General features: G+C 32.7%; 1 protein-coding gene across 8 annotated transcripts in view; it reads left to right on the top strand.

The window, feature by feature from the left end:
* LOC115881677 (mucin-5AC) overlaps positions 1 to 18476 on the top strand; it is a 123242-nt gene that overhangs the window by 81702 nt on the left and 23064 nt on the right. For all 8 annotated transcript variants that reach the window (XM_030899256.1, XM_030899255.1, XM_030899257.1 and 5 more), the window contains 9 exons: positions 12498 to 12665; positions 15245 to 15452; positions 15515 to 15691; positions 15798 to 15887; positions 16393 to 16479; positions 16687 to 16770; positions 16848 to 16919; positions 17265 to 17312; positions 17369 to 17903. In XM_030899256.1, the coding sequence (XP_030755116.1) occupies positions 12498 to 12665; positions 15245 to 15452; positions 15515 to 15691; positions 15798 to 15887; positions 16393 to 16479; positions 16687 to 16770; positions 16848 to 16919; positions 17265 to 17312; positions 17369 to 17903 (1469 nt within the window). The remainder of the gene's footprint in view (positions 1 to 12497; positions 12666 to 15244; positions 15453 to 15514; positions 15692 to 15797; positions 15888 to 16392; positions 16480 to 16686; positions 16771 to 16847; positions 16920 to 17264; positions 17313 to 17368; positions 17904 to 18476) is intronic.

Raw genomic sequence — 18476 nt, 5'->3', positions numbered from 1 at the left:
TTCGCGCAATATTAGCCAGCCGGTCGGTCTTGAAAATAGAAAATAAAGAGGAACTTGTCAACCTTGTACCTTTATTTTTATAAACAATAAATTAGCGGCTCGATATTAGGTAATAGAAATGACTGATGGTTACATTTCTGAATTAATAATTTGACACGTTCGCCTTACCATGGGTGTATTCCTGTACCAATCTAACAGACCAAGTCATAGTTTTTCAAAAAATAAACTGCTGTTTGACATTTTGTTAATATACTTATTCTTACAATCCTAAATTTTCACTCTTCTACCATCAACCCCTATTTTTAATAGGGATTGTCCTTTTTTTTAATTTTTCGTTACCATACTCCTCCGACATGGTTTAACCGATTTTGATGAAATTTGATATGTATATTCAGTAGATCTGAGAATAGGTTGTTATCTATTTTTATAACCCATTTTTTTTTATTTTTTGGACAATTTTTTTTTATTTTTATTTTATTATGATGTGGCATGTGGCATTGCATTGGTTTTTTAGCGAAGGTATTTTAGCAATTCAAAACAGGGGCATATCAGTAGTCTTAAAGATGGTTACACACGAATTGTACGGTAGGCTGTATATGGTTAGGTATATAATATACTTTTTTTCAAACGTCACAAAAGTAATTTCATATATTATTTTTGCGACGTGATTGGCAATATAAAAAAGTAATTTTAACGTCTAGGCATAAAAGTGAAGCACTTTTACGTCTTAGCATATAAGTACGAAAATATTTATAATACAAACCTAACCTAACCTAACTGACACATGACTGACACTGATCGTCAAATTCAACGAGCCCCCTTGACCATAGTTTCTTTATATATAATTACTTTACAGGGTATACCTACTTTTTAAACCTTTTTATATTATTTGGAACGTTTAAAAAATTATTTGTGACGTTTGAAAGAAAATAGCATGTTCTATTAACGAGTAAAGATGACTTTTTGTGCCTTGCCTATATAATGTCAAAGGTACAGCTTCACCACAAAAGTATCATTTTAACTCCTCATAAAATAATATACTATTTTTTTCAAACGTCACAAAAGGAATAATTTTTGAGACGTAATTGACAATATAAATTAGGGCCTATTTTACCATAAGGCCCATAAGGTCCGGGCCTTGGGCCCGGTGGTCTGTGGGCTAAATGTTGTGAAATATTCATAATTTCAAATGTAAATTTACATAGCAGAGAAAAAAAAAACAGTTACCTCTGATAAGGAAAATAGAATTAAATAAAATAAGCTTTAGATTGATATAATTAATGCATTTTTTAAAATTATTAAAAAAATAAAAATAACAATAATTGTTTTATTTTTTTAACCTAAACTAACAAGAGAATTTTTGAATTTTATTGGATAAGAGGGCCCGAATTTTTGATTGGGCCTTAGTGCCCGACCAGAGCCTACTACGCCTGAGAACAAAAGTACGAAACTATACCGGGTGCGTCTCAAAAGTGGCTCACCCCTATAACTTTTTTATTTTTTCAGATAAAAAACGAAATTTGGTATGTTACTATATGACATAAATTAGGATTGAATGACATATTCAATCGTTTTTGGTCACTTCCTGTTTCACTGGAAATGATTACAACTTTTGCTTTTTATATGGCACCCTCGGTATTTTTTTACTTTATTCAATAGAAAATAATACTCTAAATATGTCAATTTTTGACATTTTTGCATATGGTTTATTTGAAATTATAACTTGCGGTTTGCGGTGCGTAACGAAAATTTGACTGGAAATTATTCGTAAAAAAGGCTTTTTCCAAATATGCTAATGAGCCATCCTCGCTCCGTTTGAAAAAATTGAGATATGATTAAAAATATGATTTGAGCATTTTCTATAACTGGCCAGGACAAGACACTAAAAACATTAGAGGATCAAATCTATTTTTCCAAGGCGCCTTGATTAAGAATTAGTGTTTTTAACATAGCCATGGTATTCTAGGTTGAATTTTAAAATACGATTTTTTATTAAGCGAGAATGTGAAAAGTTGACATATGGTATGTCATTTTATTCAGAATGTCATTTTCTATCGAATAAAGTAAAAAAATACTGAGGGTGCCATTTAAAAGTCAAAAGTTGTAGTCATTTCCGGTGAAACAGGAAGTGACCAAAAACAGTTGAATACGTCAATCAATCCTAATTTATGTCATATACTAATATACCAAATTTCGTTTTTTATCTGAAAAATTAGAAAAGTTATAGGGTTGAGCCACTTTTGAGAGGCACCCGGTATTACTAAACTGAAGTAAAGTGTCAAATTCGACGAGTATAATAATTGTAACACAGAATTGTAATTTCTGGATGTATATATAACCTTTTTTATATCGTAATATAATAAAATTGATTATAAAATGATCTCTATATCTATTCTCTCTACTCTCTGTAACCTATTGTTTACTTGCATTTTAAATTTTCTTGGGACCTTTGCGATTATTAAATGGTAACCATCCTATCGAGATGTAAATATTAAAGAAATTTATGGTTTTTTGTCACTGAAGAAGTAAGAAGTGTCATTAAAAAGTACCGCAAGCAATCGGGACAGCAACTTTCTTCGATTGCGTGGTTCTCACACATAAAGTATAAAATTGTGTCGTGCGAGACTAAAAAAAGACCGATGGAAATTATATGTATTGCAGCAGAAAAATGATGCCTCTCCGTATTCGGTATTGTTAGATTTTAACTAAGCAATATGGCGTAATTTTGGGGTATATCTCTAGAAAAAGTTTAGTTTTACAGTCAGTGGCGTGTAATATTTTAAGTAATGTTCTAGTAAAAAATTGACATTTGAACTTTTTTTGCTGTTTTTAGGGTTCCGTACCTCAAAAGGAAAAAACGGAACCTTTATAAGATCATTTTGATGTCCCTCCGTCCGTCTATTTGTCAAGACTCTTTATTTCGGGAACCCGTTTAGATATCGAATTGAAATTAAAACCATATACAGTCCCTTGAAGCTGTAAAAAACAAACTTTTCTTCTTTTTCTTAAGGTGCCGACTTCTTGCGAAGGTTGGCGACCGTCATGACTAATTTTGTTTTGTTGACTGCTGCCCTGAACAGGTCGTTTGATGTACAGTTGAACCATTCTCTGAGATTTGGAAGCCATGATATCCGTCTTCTTCCGATGCTTCTCTTCCGTATTATTTTACCCTGGATAATTAGTTGTAGAAGCTTGTATCTTGTACCTCTCACTACGTGGCCCATATATTGGAGTTTTCTGATTTTCACCTCTTGGGACAATCCTAGATCTTTTGAGACTCTTCGTAAGACTTCTTCATTGGTAATTGTGCCAACGTATGATATCCGGAGTACCCTTCTGTAAAGCCACATCTCGAAGGAATCTATCTTTTTAAGCATTTGTTTTGTTAGAGTGGCAGCTTCTATACCATAGAGCATTATTGTAAATATGTAGCATTTTAGCATTCGTATTTTAAGGTGGTTACTTAAAGTTTTGCAACAAAAGAATTGCTTCATTTTAATAAAGGTGTTACGTGCTATTTCAATTCTCGTTTTTAATTTTGATGAGTAATCATTGTTGTCGTTGATCAGGGTTCCTAGATATTTATATTTATAGACTCGCTCTATTATCTGATGGTTTACGATCAGTTGAGTATTTTGATTTTGTGTTTTGGTAAATATCACGAATTTTGTTTTATTAAGAGGTTCATATTCAAGCTATAATGGATACTTGTTTCATACACTTTTTAGACCATTCGTTGCAGATCCTGTATACTTTCTGCTAGCAATACGGTATCATCTGCGTATCGTATATTGTTTATAGGAACTCCGTTTACTACTACTCCAGCTGCTTCATTGTGTAATGCCTCCCTCATGATGACTTCCGAGTACATATTAAACAATAGCGGGGAAAGTATACATCCCTGTTATACACCACGTTTGATGTTGCTGTTTTCCGTGTATTTATTGTGTATCTTGATGTTTCCTGTTTGGTCGTAATATAGGTTTTCAATAATTCTGGCATCTGTGGTATCTATTTGCTTAACAAACTATTTAAGTTCACGTAAAAAAGAGATACGGCGCGGCGGCGGTTTATGCTAGTGCTGTACATCAGATCCGGATCCTTTTTCAATCCGGATCAGATCCGGATCTGATCCGGATTTTTTAAAGTGTACAATCCGGAACCGGATCGATCCGGGTATAAATATTCGGATTTAAGATCCGGATTTAAGACCCCGATTTAAGATCCGGGTTTAAGTCCGGATTTAGGATCTGGATGGGTATCTCGGAAACTACTGGAGATAGAGAGTAGTCGGCAGTCCGACTCGTCAGTGTACGTCACATTTCATAGGTCGCACATCATAGTACGTACGCGTTTTTTGTTGCTTGGAATTTTTCACTTGAATTTAGCATAATTTGCTTTTAAACGCATATCGTATAACAAATTAGTGATCGTTATTAACATGCATTTGTCATTTTTTATGGACAAATTTTAGGATATATGGATTCTTTAAAGGAGTTTCTCAAAAAATGGAAATTAGAGCATTTATTTGCTATATTTGGAGGTAAGAGACATTTACATAATGCACCTGTTTAGATAATGCATGCGTGACTATAGATAGAATAAGAATATAGGTATCAATTTTGTTATGCAAATAATTACAAAAATTTTAGAATTTCAAGTCATCGTATTAAAAAATTCCAAATGTTACCAAAACTTATAATTTTAATAATTTATTTGCTTTACTTTGATTAATCCTGATGTAACATTTTTTTTGTAATTTGTAGAGTGATGAACCACCCCAAAAAATACCAAGGAGTGAAGAAGCAGAAATAACTACTATCGAGAAAAATAATATCACTTAATAAATACCAGGAAAACCTAAATTTATCAGAAAATAATATACCTCGTAATATGCCTGTATATGATGTATAGACTTCTCTTAGATCAAAATAAATTTTAGTTGAGTCAATATTATTCGCTATTGGTTTAAGAAAAGTGTCTCTTTAATCAAGAAATGTCCCTTTTCATTCAAGAATTTCTGCATGAATCAAAGAGACTATTGTTCTTGTAGCAAGAATTTCTTTGCATATTCATTTTGGGTCAAGAGTAAAATGCTTTTGACAGATAGATTATTCTATTCTCTAAAGTAATTTTTTAAAGCTTATGAAAAGTTAATGCTTTGGGCAAAGAAACGTCGTTCTTGGCCCTATTGAAAAGCGCCAATCTTTTGGGTCAAAGTCATATTCATTTCGACTGAGAGATCCTTTTTTCAGTGCATAATTTATAAATTACCCCTCGAAATTACCATAACCGGGGTATGGGATCCGAATTTGAGATTCGGATTTCAGATGCGATTTTAAGATCCGAATCTCAGATCCGAATCGCATATTCAAATCCGGATACGGATAAATCCGGATCCGGATTTTTTTAAAGGATCCCCGATCCGTTTAAAAACTCGGATCCGTACAGCACTAGTTTATGCCGCAAAAAACGTATATTTGGACACACTGAAGGGAATCAAAATTCATAGGGTATTTTCAGTTGACTTAGAACTACGAAATTTGTCAAGTAATACCGTCTTACAGTATAAGTATAAAGTGAGTTTCCTACGATGTTCTCTATGGGTATCTCGGAAACTACTGGAGATAGAGAGTCGGTTAAATGGGGAAAGAATTGCAGTTTTGTGGGGTCATAAACATGCCTCTTTCAGATTTTTCAAAGAGTTTATGGCTTACTAGGTATTTCGAAAAAAACAAATTTCGGCTATTTTAAAAATTGTCCATAATTCCATTATAATTTATTTTAGACAAAAATTATTCAGATAAAAGTTGTAGATAATCACATCCTTAATAAGATTGTGTCCTCCGTTTTTTTCTAAAACCTGTCATTTTTGACATATCACACAAACATATGTTTTTTTAAATGGAAACCATAGTTGGTCATGACTTCATAAAAAGCGCCATTTTTTTTCAGCGATATAAGCTATAATATGTTTCTTTCGAAAATTTACTGAGGTATAGCCAATTCTTATAATTTTTAAACAATTTCACTTAGTCAAGGAAATAAGTTTTCAATCGTTGCGCGTCGTTACTCTCAGTAATGTGAAACTATCACATCCAAACTTTATAAATTAAAATAAACAAAAATTGTAAATATGAATTTTTCAAATGAAGAATAGCGTGTTGGATTATTGGTTTAACTTTTCTTGCCCATACATTTACGAGGATACGTTGACCGGTGAACCTCACTTACGTTTTTTAGAAAAGTTAAATTTAGATACTCGCGCATCAATAGAGTAGTTAACATGACTTTTATTATGACACTCCCCCTTATAATGAAAGAAATGTTAAAAATTATTTATATTATATTTATATAAACTCAGGGATAGGAAGAGGTGGACCAATTGCATGGGCCTCCTCGATCACCTGACCTATCTATTTAAGATTCTTTTTTATACGGTATGGTTAACAACAAGGTTTACAAAAGAACCTATGAATTAAGAGAGGCACTCGAAGAGGCGGTACGGGAGAAGTTTATTAAAGTCGACCGGCCGTTCTGTGGGAAAAGCTTGTAATTCAGTTCTAAAAAGATGCATTTTATGTACTCAAAACAATGGCGGTTTTTTTGAACATTTGCTAAAATAACTTAAAGTGTATGTAGTGATATTAGTTATTTTAAGTTTTAGTTTTTGTAATGTAAATTGTAAAGAACCGTTTAATAAAATATTCTGTCTTTTTATATAAGTTATAAATCATAACAGAATAAGAATACCATACCAACTAAGAGTGAAATTAGTCAAGAAAGATAAGAATTAGCTATAACTCAGTAATTTTTTGAAAAAAAACATATAATCTTATTTTAATTATTAGTTTTATTTTTTTACTACGCTTTATAATATTACGCATTACGCCGGTTTATTTAATTTTTTTTTAAAATCCGCAACTATTAGTAAGTTCATTATACTCTCTCACAACCTCAGTTATGAAATATTACTTTACCATCAATTACAGACCTATCAACCATGTATAGGTTCGAATCGATCAAAGCCAATCCTGGCATTTACATCTAGTAAACTGTGTGAGCTTGATTTGCATACAGATGAGCAGATCAAACGCTACGATAGATACATCATAACAACACTGACCTAATAAAACAGTATTTTCTTTTCTATTAAGGTACAATAGAGTTATTATTGATAGGATTGGTCGCAATTATTCTTAATTACCTGCAAAATAACATCAAAGACTTACATTATGCCTCTATCTGCCAACTGATTTGTATATGCCACATAATAATTAACATTTCTATTAGATTGGTGAATAAAATTAATGCTAATCATAGAGAAAGGTTGGTATATAGGTTAAATTAGACTAATAGTGTAATAAATACTTTTAATAATTGTTTTTTTTTAAGATCTATAATTTATTTATTCCGACTAATTTTAAGTCTGCCCAACAAAAGAATACGTGAGAGTGACAGTTGTTCTTTTGTGGCACACTTTATACTTATAAGTCAAGCACTTGATATGGTGTATACATATTATATAGTCTATCCAACGAGTGAATAAATGATGAATGACAGACATTAATCTGTCATTTTAAGTCATAGGTAAATTAAATTTTTTGTCATTTTTGGGATATCTGTCAAAATCTATCCTGGCTTCAATAGACTTAAGCTTCATTCAGAACCTCGCAATTAGTGTTTTCAATTAGCGTAGAAGTTTGTTCCTTTAATTTCAATGTAAGCATTCAGAGATTCAGAACGTCAAAATTAGTGGTAGATATTTTCAATTGGTAGAAAAAGTTGTCAAACTTCTAACTTTTCCACTAATTATACTTCAAAATTTACGAGAAATGTCATTTTGACTTTTTGTTCTCTTCCGTCAAGAGAAACTGCACTGAAAAAAAGGATCTCTCAGTCGAAATGAATATGACTTTGACCCAAAAGATTGGCGCTTTTCAATAGGGCCAAGAACGACGTTTCTTTGCCCAAAGCATTAACTATCTTTTCATAAGCTTTAAAAAATTACTTTAGAGAATAGAAAAATCTATCTGTCCAAAGTATTTCACTCTTGACCCAAAATTAATATGCAAAGAAGTTCTTGCTACAAGAACAATACACTACAAGTCAATACTACAAGTCTTTTTGATTCATGCAAAAATTCTTGATTGAAAAGGGACATTTCTTGATTAAAGAGACACTTTTCTTAAACCAATAGCGAATACCATTGACTCAACTAAAATTTATTTTGATCTAAGAGAAGTCTATACATCATATACAGGCATATTACGAGGTATATTATTTTCTGATAAATTTAGGTTTTCCTGGTCTGTAGTAAGTAAAGTGATATTATTTTCCTCGATAGTAGTTATTTCTGCTTCTTCACTTCTTGGTACTTTTTGGGGTGGTTCATCACTCTACAAATTACAAAAAAATGTTATTACGATTAATCAAAGTAAAGCAAACAAACTATTAAAATTATAAGCTTTGGTCACATTTTGAATTTTTTAATACGACGCGACGACTTGAAATTCTAAAATTTTTGTAATTATTTGCAGAAAAAAATCGATACCTATATTCTTATTCTATCTATAGTCACGCATGCATTATCTAAACAGGTGCATTAGGTAAATATCTCTTACCTTCAAATATAGCAAATAAATGCTCTAATTTCCATTTTTTCAGAAACTCCTTTAAAGAATCCATATATCCTAAAATTTATCCATAAAAAATGACAAATGCATGTTAATAACGATCACTAATTTACGATATGCTTTTAAAAAGCAAATTATGCAAAATTCCAACTGGAAAATTCCAAGCAACAAAACCCGTGCGTACTATGATGTGCCTATGAAATGCGACGTGCGACTGATCGGACTGCCGACTGATTGTATATACCATCCTTCGTCATCGTCTTTGCGTGTCGTTATTATTTTTCATCAAAAGAGTATTTAGCTATTGGAAAAATGGCCATGTTTCTTGAGTGAAGTACTTCGTAGCGTATTTTTGTTATTATCTTAAAACAAAGTAACTTGCACTTGGTTGAATGAAAATAGATTCAAGAGAAATTTTCGAATTTATCAAGAGAACAAGTTTTCTTGAGTTAAGCGAGTTTTTCTTCAGGCAAAATATTTTCTTTTACGCTAAAATAAATTCTCTTGCCACTATTTTTTTTTCAAGAACGATGACGACTTTAGTTCAAGTCTATCTTTTTTATCAGTATGGGCTTTATAAATCATAAGTTGATTGTTTTATAAGCTAAATATTAGGTTTTCTCTATGGATACAACTGACTAACGCAAGTTGTTGCTAGGATATTCTATTAATTTTAATTATGTTTTTTAAACATTGTGAATGATCGTAATCTAAAAAGTATAAAGTGTAATTGAAACCACTAATTTATTCCACTAATTACGAGGTTCTGAATGAATCTTTAGAAAGAAAGTTGATATAATAATGAAATATATCATCTGTGACTATGTGACAATTTTATTTTATTAAAATCTGATGACCATAATGTTTCATAAGAAATTACGAAATTTATTATTGTATTTTTTAATCAAATATATGTAAATATGATAATATAGCCTCGTGTATGGCAGAATGAAAATAGCTTTCTTTTTGTGCATCATAAATTAAAAGATGTCGGCATCATCAGCCTTCAGACAATTTTACTTCCTAGTGAGAAGAGAGTAATAAAAAAGCTGATGAATACAATGCTGAAAATCTAGAGGACATCTCCCACATTACCAAACAGCATAATTTGGCAAAGTTACCTACAAAATATGCTAATGTATCTCCTGTTTGAATTATTTGAGTAATGTGCTAAAATATCCCACTGCCCAGATTGGTAGGAAGATATCGATTACATCAAAATTAGTTGATATAATACTAATACAGGGTCCGGCAATAGTGCGTCGGGTATCTGCAGCTCCTAGAATAAAAAACTTATATAAAAGTATATGTATTTCAGGAAAATATTTTAACTTCTACAGGAAGGCTCAAAAAAGTGTGAGTGGATTGGAATGATTTTTTTTTAAATGGAACACCCTGTATGTTATTGCATTTTTGGCTTTTTTTCAGATCACTTTACATAATCCTAAGATACGAGTAAATATATTTCGTTAGTTTTAGAGATATTAATAAATAAATAAAAAATATAAATTTTTCAGCCTTTTTTTAAAAAAATATTAAAAATACAAGAAATGTCCTCAAATCAAAACTATAATAGGTGTTTACTTTAGATGTGTTGTACTTAGTTTGTTATAAATATCGTAATCTTACATCATACAGGGTGTTAAAAATTCTATGGAAAACTTTCTTTTTTTAAATGGTATATTATTTTTTTTAATAGATGGGGAATTAAAAGTTTTTTAACTCAGATATTCACGATTTTATATTACATATGGCATTTTCCACAGTAAATTTTTACCAAAGCCACCCAATGAATTTTCTCTCGTATTTTACCGTTGAAGGAGCCATAGGAAATAATACCGCGAGTATCTACAAAATCGTTAAAAATTTTGAAATACTCTAAATACAAAAAAAAAAAATTAATAATAACGATGATTCATTGATCCTATAGACTTAAAATAAAATATAGACTACACTATTTACGTCTCAACGCGGACAAACAACCTTTTTTGTACACATGTTTACTTCTGGGTACAGTCGACCGAGCCTTCCTCATCCAGCCTATGTTGTCACGTCTTTAATATTATCAATATTTTTTTTCTTGTTATACACATATATTGAGATATTAATACTACAGTTTAATAAAGTAGGTTTTAATATTCCATATTGTAGGAACTACGGACTAGATTGTCACGCATGGCGGGAAGTTTAAAAAATAAGAAAATTTTAATTCTTCATTTATTTTTAATTATGACAAAAACACAAAAAATACACCATTTTTTAAAAAATATGTTTAATATCAATATCAAATATACAACAGAAATTAATTTCACCACAATAAATTAATTTAAAAAATAATGTTACAAGTAGATCAAGAGACAAAATTAATTATAACAAAACTGAAAAAAATGGCGTCATAGATGGCTTAGAAATGACGATATATATCATAATTTTGAAAGTAAAATTATATAGGAAATGTCATCGATCATCATTTTGAAGCCAACTGGACGATTATTATTTCAAACATACAAGCTGAGTTCGTTCTATAGTGCTCTGAGAAATCTAGATAAACAAGAATAATAAATTTGTATGTATTCAGGGAAAAGAGAGGGAAAAACCTGTATCGTCTCTGATATCTGTCAGGGGGGGTTTTGTTGAAAGTGTCATCCTTTGCTCCGAAATTTTCAGGTCGATTAAAAAAGATGACATTTACAACAATACTTTGCCGTAACTTTCACAAATATCAGAGAGAGAAGTACAGTATTGCCTCTCTTTTCCTCTGGGATGCTTTATATCTGTTCTTCTTTTAATTTACCTATATTTCTAAGAGCATAATGCAGGCTACGACTTACAATACAATAATAATTTCAATATCCGAAGTGGAAAGAAAAAAGATCACCTTTCTGTTTTGTAATATTGTCCTTTTCTTCCGATGGCTCATCTCGTTGATATTTAGGAAGGTATCCATAAAATATATATTTTATTATCGGTCCTGGGATGAAAAAATATAAAAATTCAATTTCATTTGATGATCCTTTTCTGTCACCTAAATCAGGAGAATGACAATGAGCATGTTAAGATGAAAAAACTTATTTATCAACACTTACCTAAACGTTAGTCCAAGGAGTTTTATCAAAAACCTATATTTGCCTAAATAATTTATGTATTCAATTTACAAAGCAAACTGCAACATTGTAAACAAAAGAAATAAAATGGCGACAAGTCAACGTCAACGACCCGAGAAAGGAGAAAAGTGTTGTGTTCTCGGCAGAGTCGTCAGGGAACGACCGTTACGACAGAGACAACCTATCTATCGCTCGTGTCGCACTCGTTATAACCTAAAACAATAACACAACAATAACAAGATATTGTCTGACCGCATGTTCCAGCTATTTATGAATGAGATGCTCAGTCTATATTTTATTTTAAGTCTATGATTGATCCACTCCATAATTTTAATAAAGAAAACAAAAAAAAATCACACACGCACGCACGAACGCAGACAAAACAAATTGCCGGTGCAAACTGAGCGTTCGCGCACACATAAAATCCCTTTGAGTACGGATCAAAAACCGACACCCAGACGGCTCACGTTCGCGGCTGCTCGCGCACAGACAGATTCAGAGTGAGCGTGCGCGCACAGCCGTTTACACTGAGCATTCGCGTAGGATCAGTGCGTGCGTGCTCAAGTCTAAACGCACCATTATAGTTTTGATTTGAGGACATTTCTTGTATTTTGAACACTTTTTTTAAAAAAGGCTAAAAAACATTTATTTATTAATATCTCTGAAACTATCAAAATATAAAGCCTTTTTTACTTTTAATTTATTAATATTATAACTGTGTATATCAATTGCTGAATCTCTTTTTTTTGTATTTCAGAGCGTTGTCTGTGCCGACAATGAAGTTTGTTGTCAACTCCGGTCAACCTCAGCTTCAGGATCTGATGGATCATATTACAATACCAACGTTCTATCTTCTGGAAAATCCAGTGTTGGATCCCAAACGAAAATTACCGATTTCAATGGATTATCTCCAGATCAAGTCCATGTAAGATTTTTTTAAATTTAAGGATTTATACCGTATGATCGAAAAAAGAGCGAGAGAGCGTGAACTGCTAAGCACAATAAAACGCAGAAAAACAGCGTACCTGGGACATGTTATGCGCAATGAGAGATACCATTTACTCCAACTAATAATAGAAGGAAAGATAGAAGGAAGAAGGGGATTGGGCAGGAAGAGGATGTCGTGGCTCCGAAATGTTAAACATTGGACGAGAATAAGAACTACAGGAGAATTAATTCACGCCACCGGAGAGAGAGAAAGATGGTCAGAACTGATCGCAAACATCCATTAATGGATAGCAGCAGAAGAAGAAGAAGATCGAAAAAAATGACGTCCAGTTGGCTGGGAAATGACGATCGATGACATTTCCCATATAAATTTACATACAGGTTGGCGCCCCTCATACGCCGCGGAAGCTCTAAGGAGAACCGTAGTTTATATCGATATTAAATTTTGGCAGCATATGTAGGTTAACTGAAAGCATTTTATAAAAATATATAGAACTATATAGGGTGTTCCCCAAAAAAGTTACACATTAAAGTTGTGTTTTTTCTAATAGAACACCCTATATATTAATGGATTTTCGGATTCTAGGAAAAAAATAAAGGTGAGTTTTATTAAAGAAGCATATACCTAAAATCTAAGGATTTTGACATATTTCACATTTTGTGAAAATGAAGAGTAAATTTTAAATTTCGATAACAGTTATTTAAATTTTAGTTGACCTTGTATAGCCTGATATTTAATTACAGTAACCATTGTATGTTAAACCAAATTAAAATTTGACCCGAAAAGTTATACAGGGTGAGACAAAATTAATATGGAACATTAGTCACATTTAAAAGCAAGTTACTCCTTTATTTTAAATGGAACACCCAGTATATTTTTCCGGTGTTCAACGGGGAATTTATATATCTTCAAAATATTATTAAGGTTGTCTACCCCTCAGACAAATATTTTCCTAGATATTTTAATTTTTATGATTTTGCGTCAGTAGATCTTAATTATTTGAAAAAATCTAAGTGGCTGTGTGATTTACCTTTTGTTAATTTAACAAAAATTCAAGATTGTAGAGTAAAATACTCAACGATAATAAAAAGAAACACGTTTAAAACATATTTTAATTATTACAGAATTAAAACTAGATGTGAACCTATAATTATGTGACAAAAATTAACTAGATGCAATCAAATGCTCAAAATGCTTACTTTCCTGTTAACTGTATAAAATGATTGCCTTTTCAAAAGGAACTTTTCATTTTAAAAGGTATATGTGGAGTTCTACCTCGAAAAGCAGTTACAATAATTTCTTTCATGTTGTCGACAATTATAATAGTTGGTCGAGTTTTGTAAACACATATCCCCATAAAAAAAGCCCAGACTAAATAAAATCAGGAGAATTTAAATATTCTATTAACTGGTGAATGCAATAACTTGTTATTAAAGTTGGACTAATTAGACAGCTATGTTGAAGTAACGTCAGACATATCACAGCCACCTAGATTTTATCAAATAATAAAGATCTACTCAGATCAAATCATGTAAATGAAAATATCTAGGAAAATCTTTGTTTGAGGGGTAGGCAACCTTAATAGTATTTTGACGAGACATGAATTATCCATTAAATATCGGAATAATATACTGGGTGTTCCATTTAAAATAAAGAAGTAACATGCTTTTAAAGGTGACCAATGTTCAATATTAATTTTGTCTCACCCTGTATAACTTTTTGGATTAAGTTTTAATTTGATTTAAAGTACAATAGTTAATTTAACTACATATTAGGCTGTACCGGGTAAATTCCAATTTAAGTAGCTTTTATTGCAATTTAAAAATTGTTCTTTATTTCTAGAAAATGTTAAATATGTCAAAAACCGTGCATTTTAGTCATATGCTTCTCTTATAAAGCTCACCTTTATTTTCCTCCCAGAATCCGAAAATCAATTAATATATAGGGTGTTCCATTACGAAAAACACAACTTTGATATGTAACTTTTTTTGGGGACACCCTGTAGAGCTCTCTATATTTTTAAAAAGTGCTCTGAATTAACCTACATATGCTCACAAAATTTCATTTCAATACAAACTGTCTTTCTCCTTGTAGCCTCCGCGGCGTATGAGAGGCGCCACCCTGTATAAAATGACAGCGATCTTCATTTCATAGCCATCATTGACGCCGTTTTTTCTCGATCATACGGTATTTAGTGAAAACCCAGAGTATTGTAGTTCATCAGAACTCATATATATTTTTTTGATACAGTGAATATTAGTTCCATTTCAACAGGAAGTTCAGTCAAAAGTCTGTATATTTTTGCATAATTATACAGTTTAAAATTATTTTGTGAATGGTACATCACAAATTAGTATTATTTTTCAAAACAGCGTTGTAGAATTGTTTTATTTATAAGAACGGCTTTTCAAATATACTACAAAATTAATCAAATCTTCAATTGTGTAACATTCGATTGATTTTTGATAAAGAATATGATTTTTTTAACTGTACCTACGTTAAAATAAAGTTTCACAATAAAATTATTGATTTTTAATATCAATTTCATTTTATAGGTAAATTCGGCTTCACAAGCAGGTCTAAGACCACAACTGAACTTCATTGGAGCTTCTGGAGCTTCCACAATCAAACCTAGAGATCTCACAGCAGCCGCAAGCGACTTTGGATATTTTTCCAGCAGCACACCTGATTACTCCAATGTCAATTTTGGAGATGATGCCAGGTTTTCAAATTTACAGGGTTTAGATTATTTGCCTCCGAAAGGTTCGTATTTTAATAGCATTTAAATGATATAAGAATAATTTTAATGTATTTTTTTTCTACAGTTGAAACTCCTTCAACCACTACTTACCGTCCAACACCTCCACCACGTCCATCTTGTCCACCAGGACAATTTTTGACTGCTTCTGGTATATGTGAAGCTGTTCACAGGGAATGTCCACCTGGCACTCGTGCTACACCTTCAGGAGGTTGTGAGAAATTGAAGGTTGAATGTGGTCCAGGTAATTTTCTGTTAATTTGATATAAACGTATTTTACTACAAAATTCATTAATGCTGTTACTGCATATATCTTTGGTTTTTATCCATTTTTTAACTTATTTTTTTAGGTCAGCGTCATGGGCCTTACGGACAGTGTATTTCCATTCAAACTCCACCACCACCAACACAACCACCAACACCAAGAGTGTGCCCACCAGGTATAGAAATATGTTTTTTTGCTTGTTGCTTATTGTAGAATGTAGAATCAATGGGAAGGGGGTTAATTTCCGTGACTTTACAGATATATTGTGTCCCTCTTTCTTGAGTTATAACTTATTATACAATCTCAGGTCTTTGCCGGTATCTGAGACTGATTTACAGGGGTTAGTAAGTTGTATATAGGTACCAAACACACGACACGAATGGTTGTTGTCTCGGCGCACTCAGTGATGATCGCACATTTGCTAGGCCAGTGGCGCCTTATTATTACTTCTACAACTTCCACACAGTAATTGATTAATTATTTTTGCTTGAATAATAATTATTGACATTAAAAACGCATACCACACAACTAAAGATCTAAAAGACATCTGTTATCTTCCATTGTAAATTAATTTGAACTGACTGAATTAAGTTTTTTTCAAGTTTCGCTTTACAAATAATACTTTTAAATTATATTGTGCTTGTTTCATAGAGTATAAAAAATATTATTTAACGATTTAGGGCAGCAACCTGGACCTTATGGACAATGTATAGTAATTCATACTCCACCACCACCGCCACCACCAACTCCAAAAGTGTGTCCATCAGGTATAGAACTAGAATTTATTACTTTTATGCTATTTATCCAAAATATAAGTTCACCTAGTCAATTCACCTTTCTTAAAAAAATTGGCTAAAAAATAAAGTTTCTTATCTTCAAATTATTTTTTTTCTATTTACTTGTAATATATTCTAATTTTTTGTTATTAAAATGGACTATGTAATAAAGAGTAACCCTTGTTCCTATTAATACAGGGCAACAACCTGGACCTTACGGACAATGTATAGCAATTCATACTCCACCTCCTACACCACCACCTGTAAGAGAGTGCCCTCAAGGTAAAAATATACTTGACATTTAAAATAGTTATAAGTATCAAAATTCTTTTATTAACTTGTTTTGTATTTATTTACAGGTTACAGATTAGGACCAAACGGTCAATGTGTTCCAATTCCCACTCAACCACCAGTTAAAACTTGCCCACCAGGTATAATTTGAAATAATATGTTATATCACAACTTATTCAGTACCAGCTGATCAAATTAGATGGTTTCTGAGTATCGGTGTATTACCTAATGTGTTTATTCTTGTACTCAGTTTTAACAAAGCTTAATTTGAGTTCACTATCCATCTTTACATACTTTAAGTGAATATTTCATATGCAAATTATTGTTTATCATTAATGTGGATATGTATAGGCTTAGCAGATATACATTATCAAAATATCTTAAATACTATATTCAGCTACTAAGGACGTTTTCTTTGTCACTATTAAATATGTATTGCTCTTGTGATATAAGTTATTAAATTATATTTTTTAATGTATTTTTAGGCCAGAAACTTGTTGGTGGAGCATGTATAATTATTGATTGCGCCCCAGGTAAGAGAAAGTTAAAAACAGTTTAAGTATAGAGAATGACAATAATATATTTTCAGGGTATAGATTAACTCCACAAGGTGAATGTGTTGTTGTACCTACCCAACCTCCTCCAACTCGGGTCACTTGTGGTCCTGGCCAAACCCTAGGACCCTACGGACAGTGCATCAGTTCTACAGCATATCTACCTCCGCCTTCCTGCAGACCAGGACAGAAAGTCGGTTTTAATGGACAATGTATTGATGTTGTTACTAGTCCCCCGGTAACAACTCCTTATCCACCTTCAATCCCAACATGTGGACCTGGAGAAAGATTGGGTCCCAACGGACTGTGCGTCAGCATCACAACGCCGCGCCCGGCCTGTCCACCAGGGTCCTTCCCAACTGCGTACGGGGGTTGCGAACGCCCCCCACCGCCGAGCACGACACCCGCCAGCTACTCCTGTCCTCCCGGAACCGTAAAAACTCCCTCTGGAAGATGCGAATCTCCTCCAACTCCTCCACGACCAGTCACCTGTCCTTCTGGTAGCTTCTTGGGTCCTTCTGGCAATTGTGTTAGACCTACAACCACAAGAACTTATCTCCCACCGGAAACGTATGTACCCACCAAACCATCCACGCAATTCACTCGCCCTTCACCTGCACCATTTACTACCACACAAACACCATATCCCAGCACTAGTAGGCCACTAACCACGCCCGGAAGCACCAAGTCGTCACCGAGTGGTTTTACCAGTTCGGAGACGTCTTGCGCTCCCGGGTCTGTTTTGAGTCAAGATGGTAGATATTGTCAGTTGTTAAGCACTACGCCTAGACCCACTTATCCTACCCGACCTACGTTCCCAACATCCAGAGCATGTCCTTTTGGCACGAAATTTAATTCAGGCACTAACCAATGCGAATCTGTTTATCAGACTACACCGAAAGCACCGATATCTTGTTCATTTGGAACACAGCTAAATGCGTTTACGAACATATGTGAACCTATTCCAACACCGACTACTTGTAGACCGGGTACTAAGCTCAATCCAGTGACTGGTGATTGTGATAATGTAGTTACACCAGGATACACTTACACTACTCCAAAAATTCCTTTCACGACCCCAACTAAAAAAACTTGTAATTTCGGATACAAACTAAACCCCGTTACTGGAAATTGTGAAGTTAT

This window comes from Sitophilus oryzae, unplaced genomic scaffold (assembly GCF_002938485.1).
Source record: "Sitophilus oryzae breed Bouriz unplaced genomic scaffold, Soryzae_2.0 scaffold_172_pilon_pilon, whole genome shotgun sequence".
Classification (NCBI taxonomy): domain Eukaryota; kingdom Metazoa; phylum Arthropoda; class Insecta; order Coleoptera; family Curculionidae; genus Sitophilus; species Sitophilus oryzae.
The sequence above is the reverse complement of the archived record's forward strand: the minus strand, read 5'-3'. Positions and strand labels throughout refer to the sequence as shown.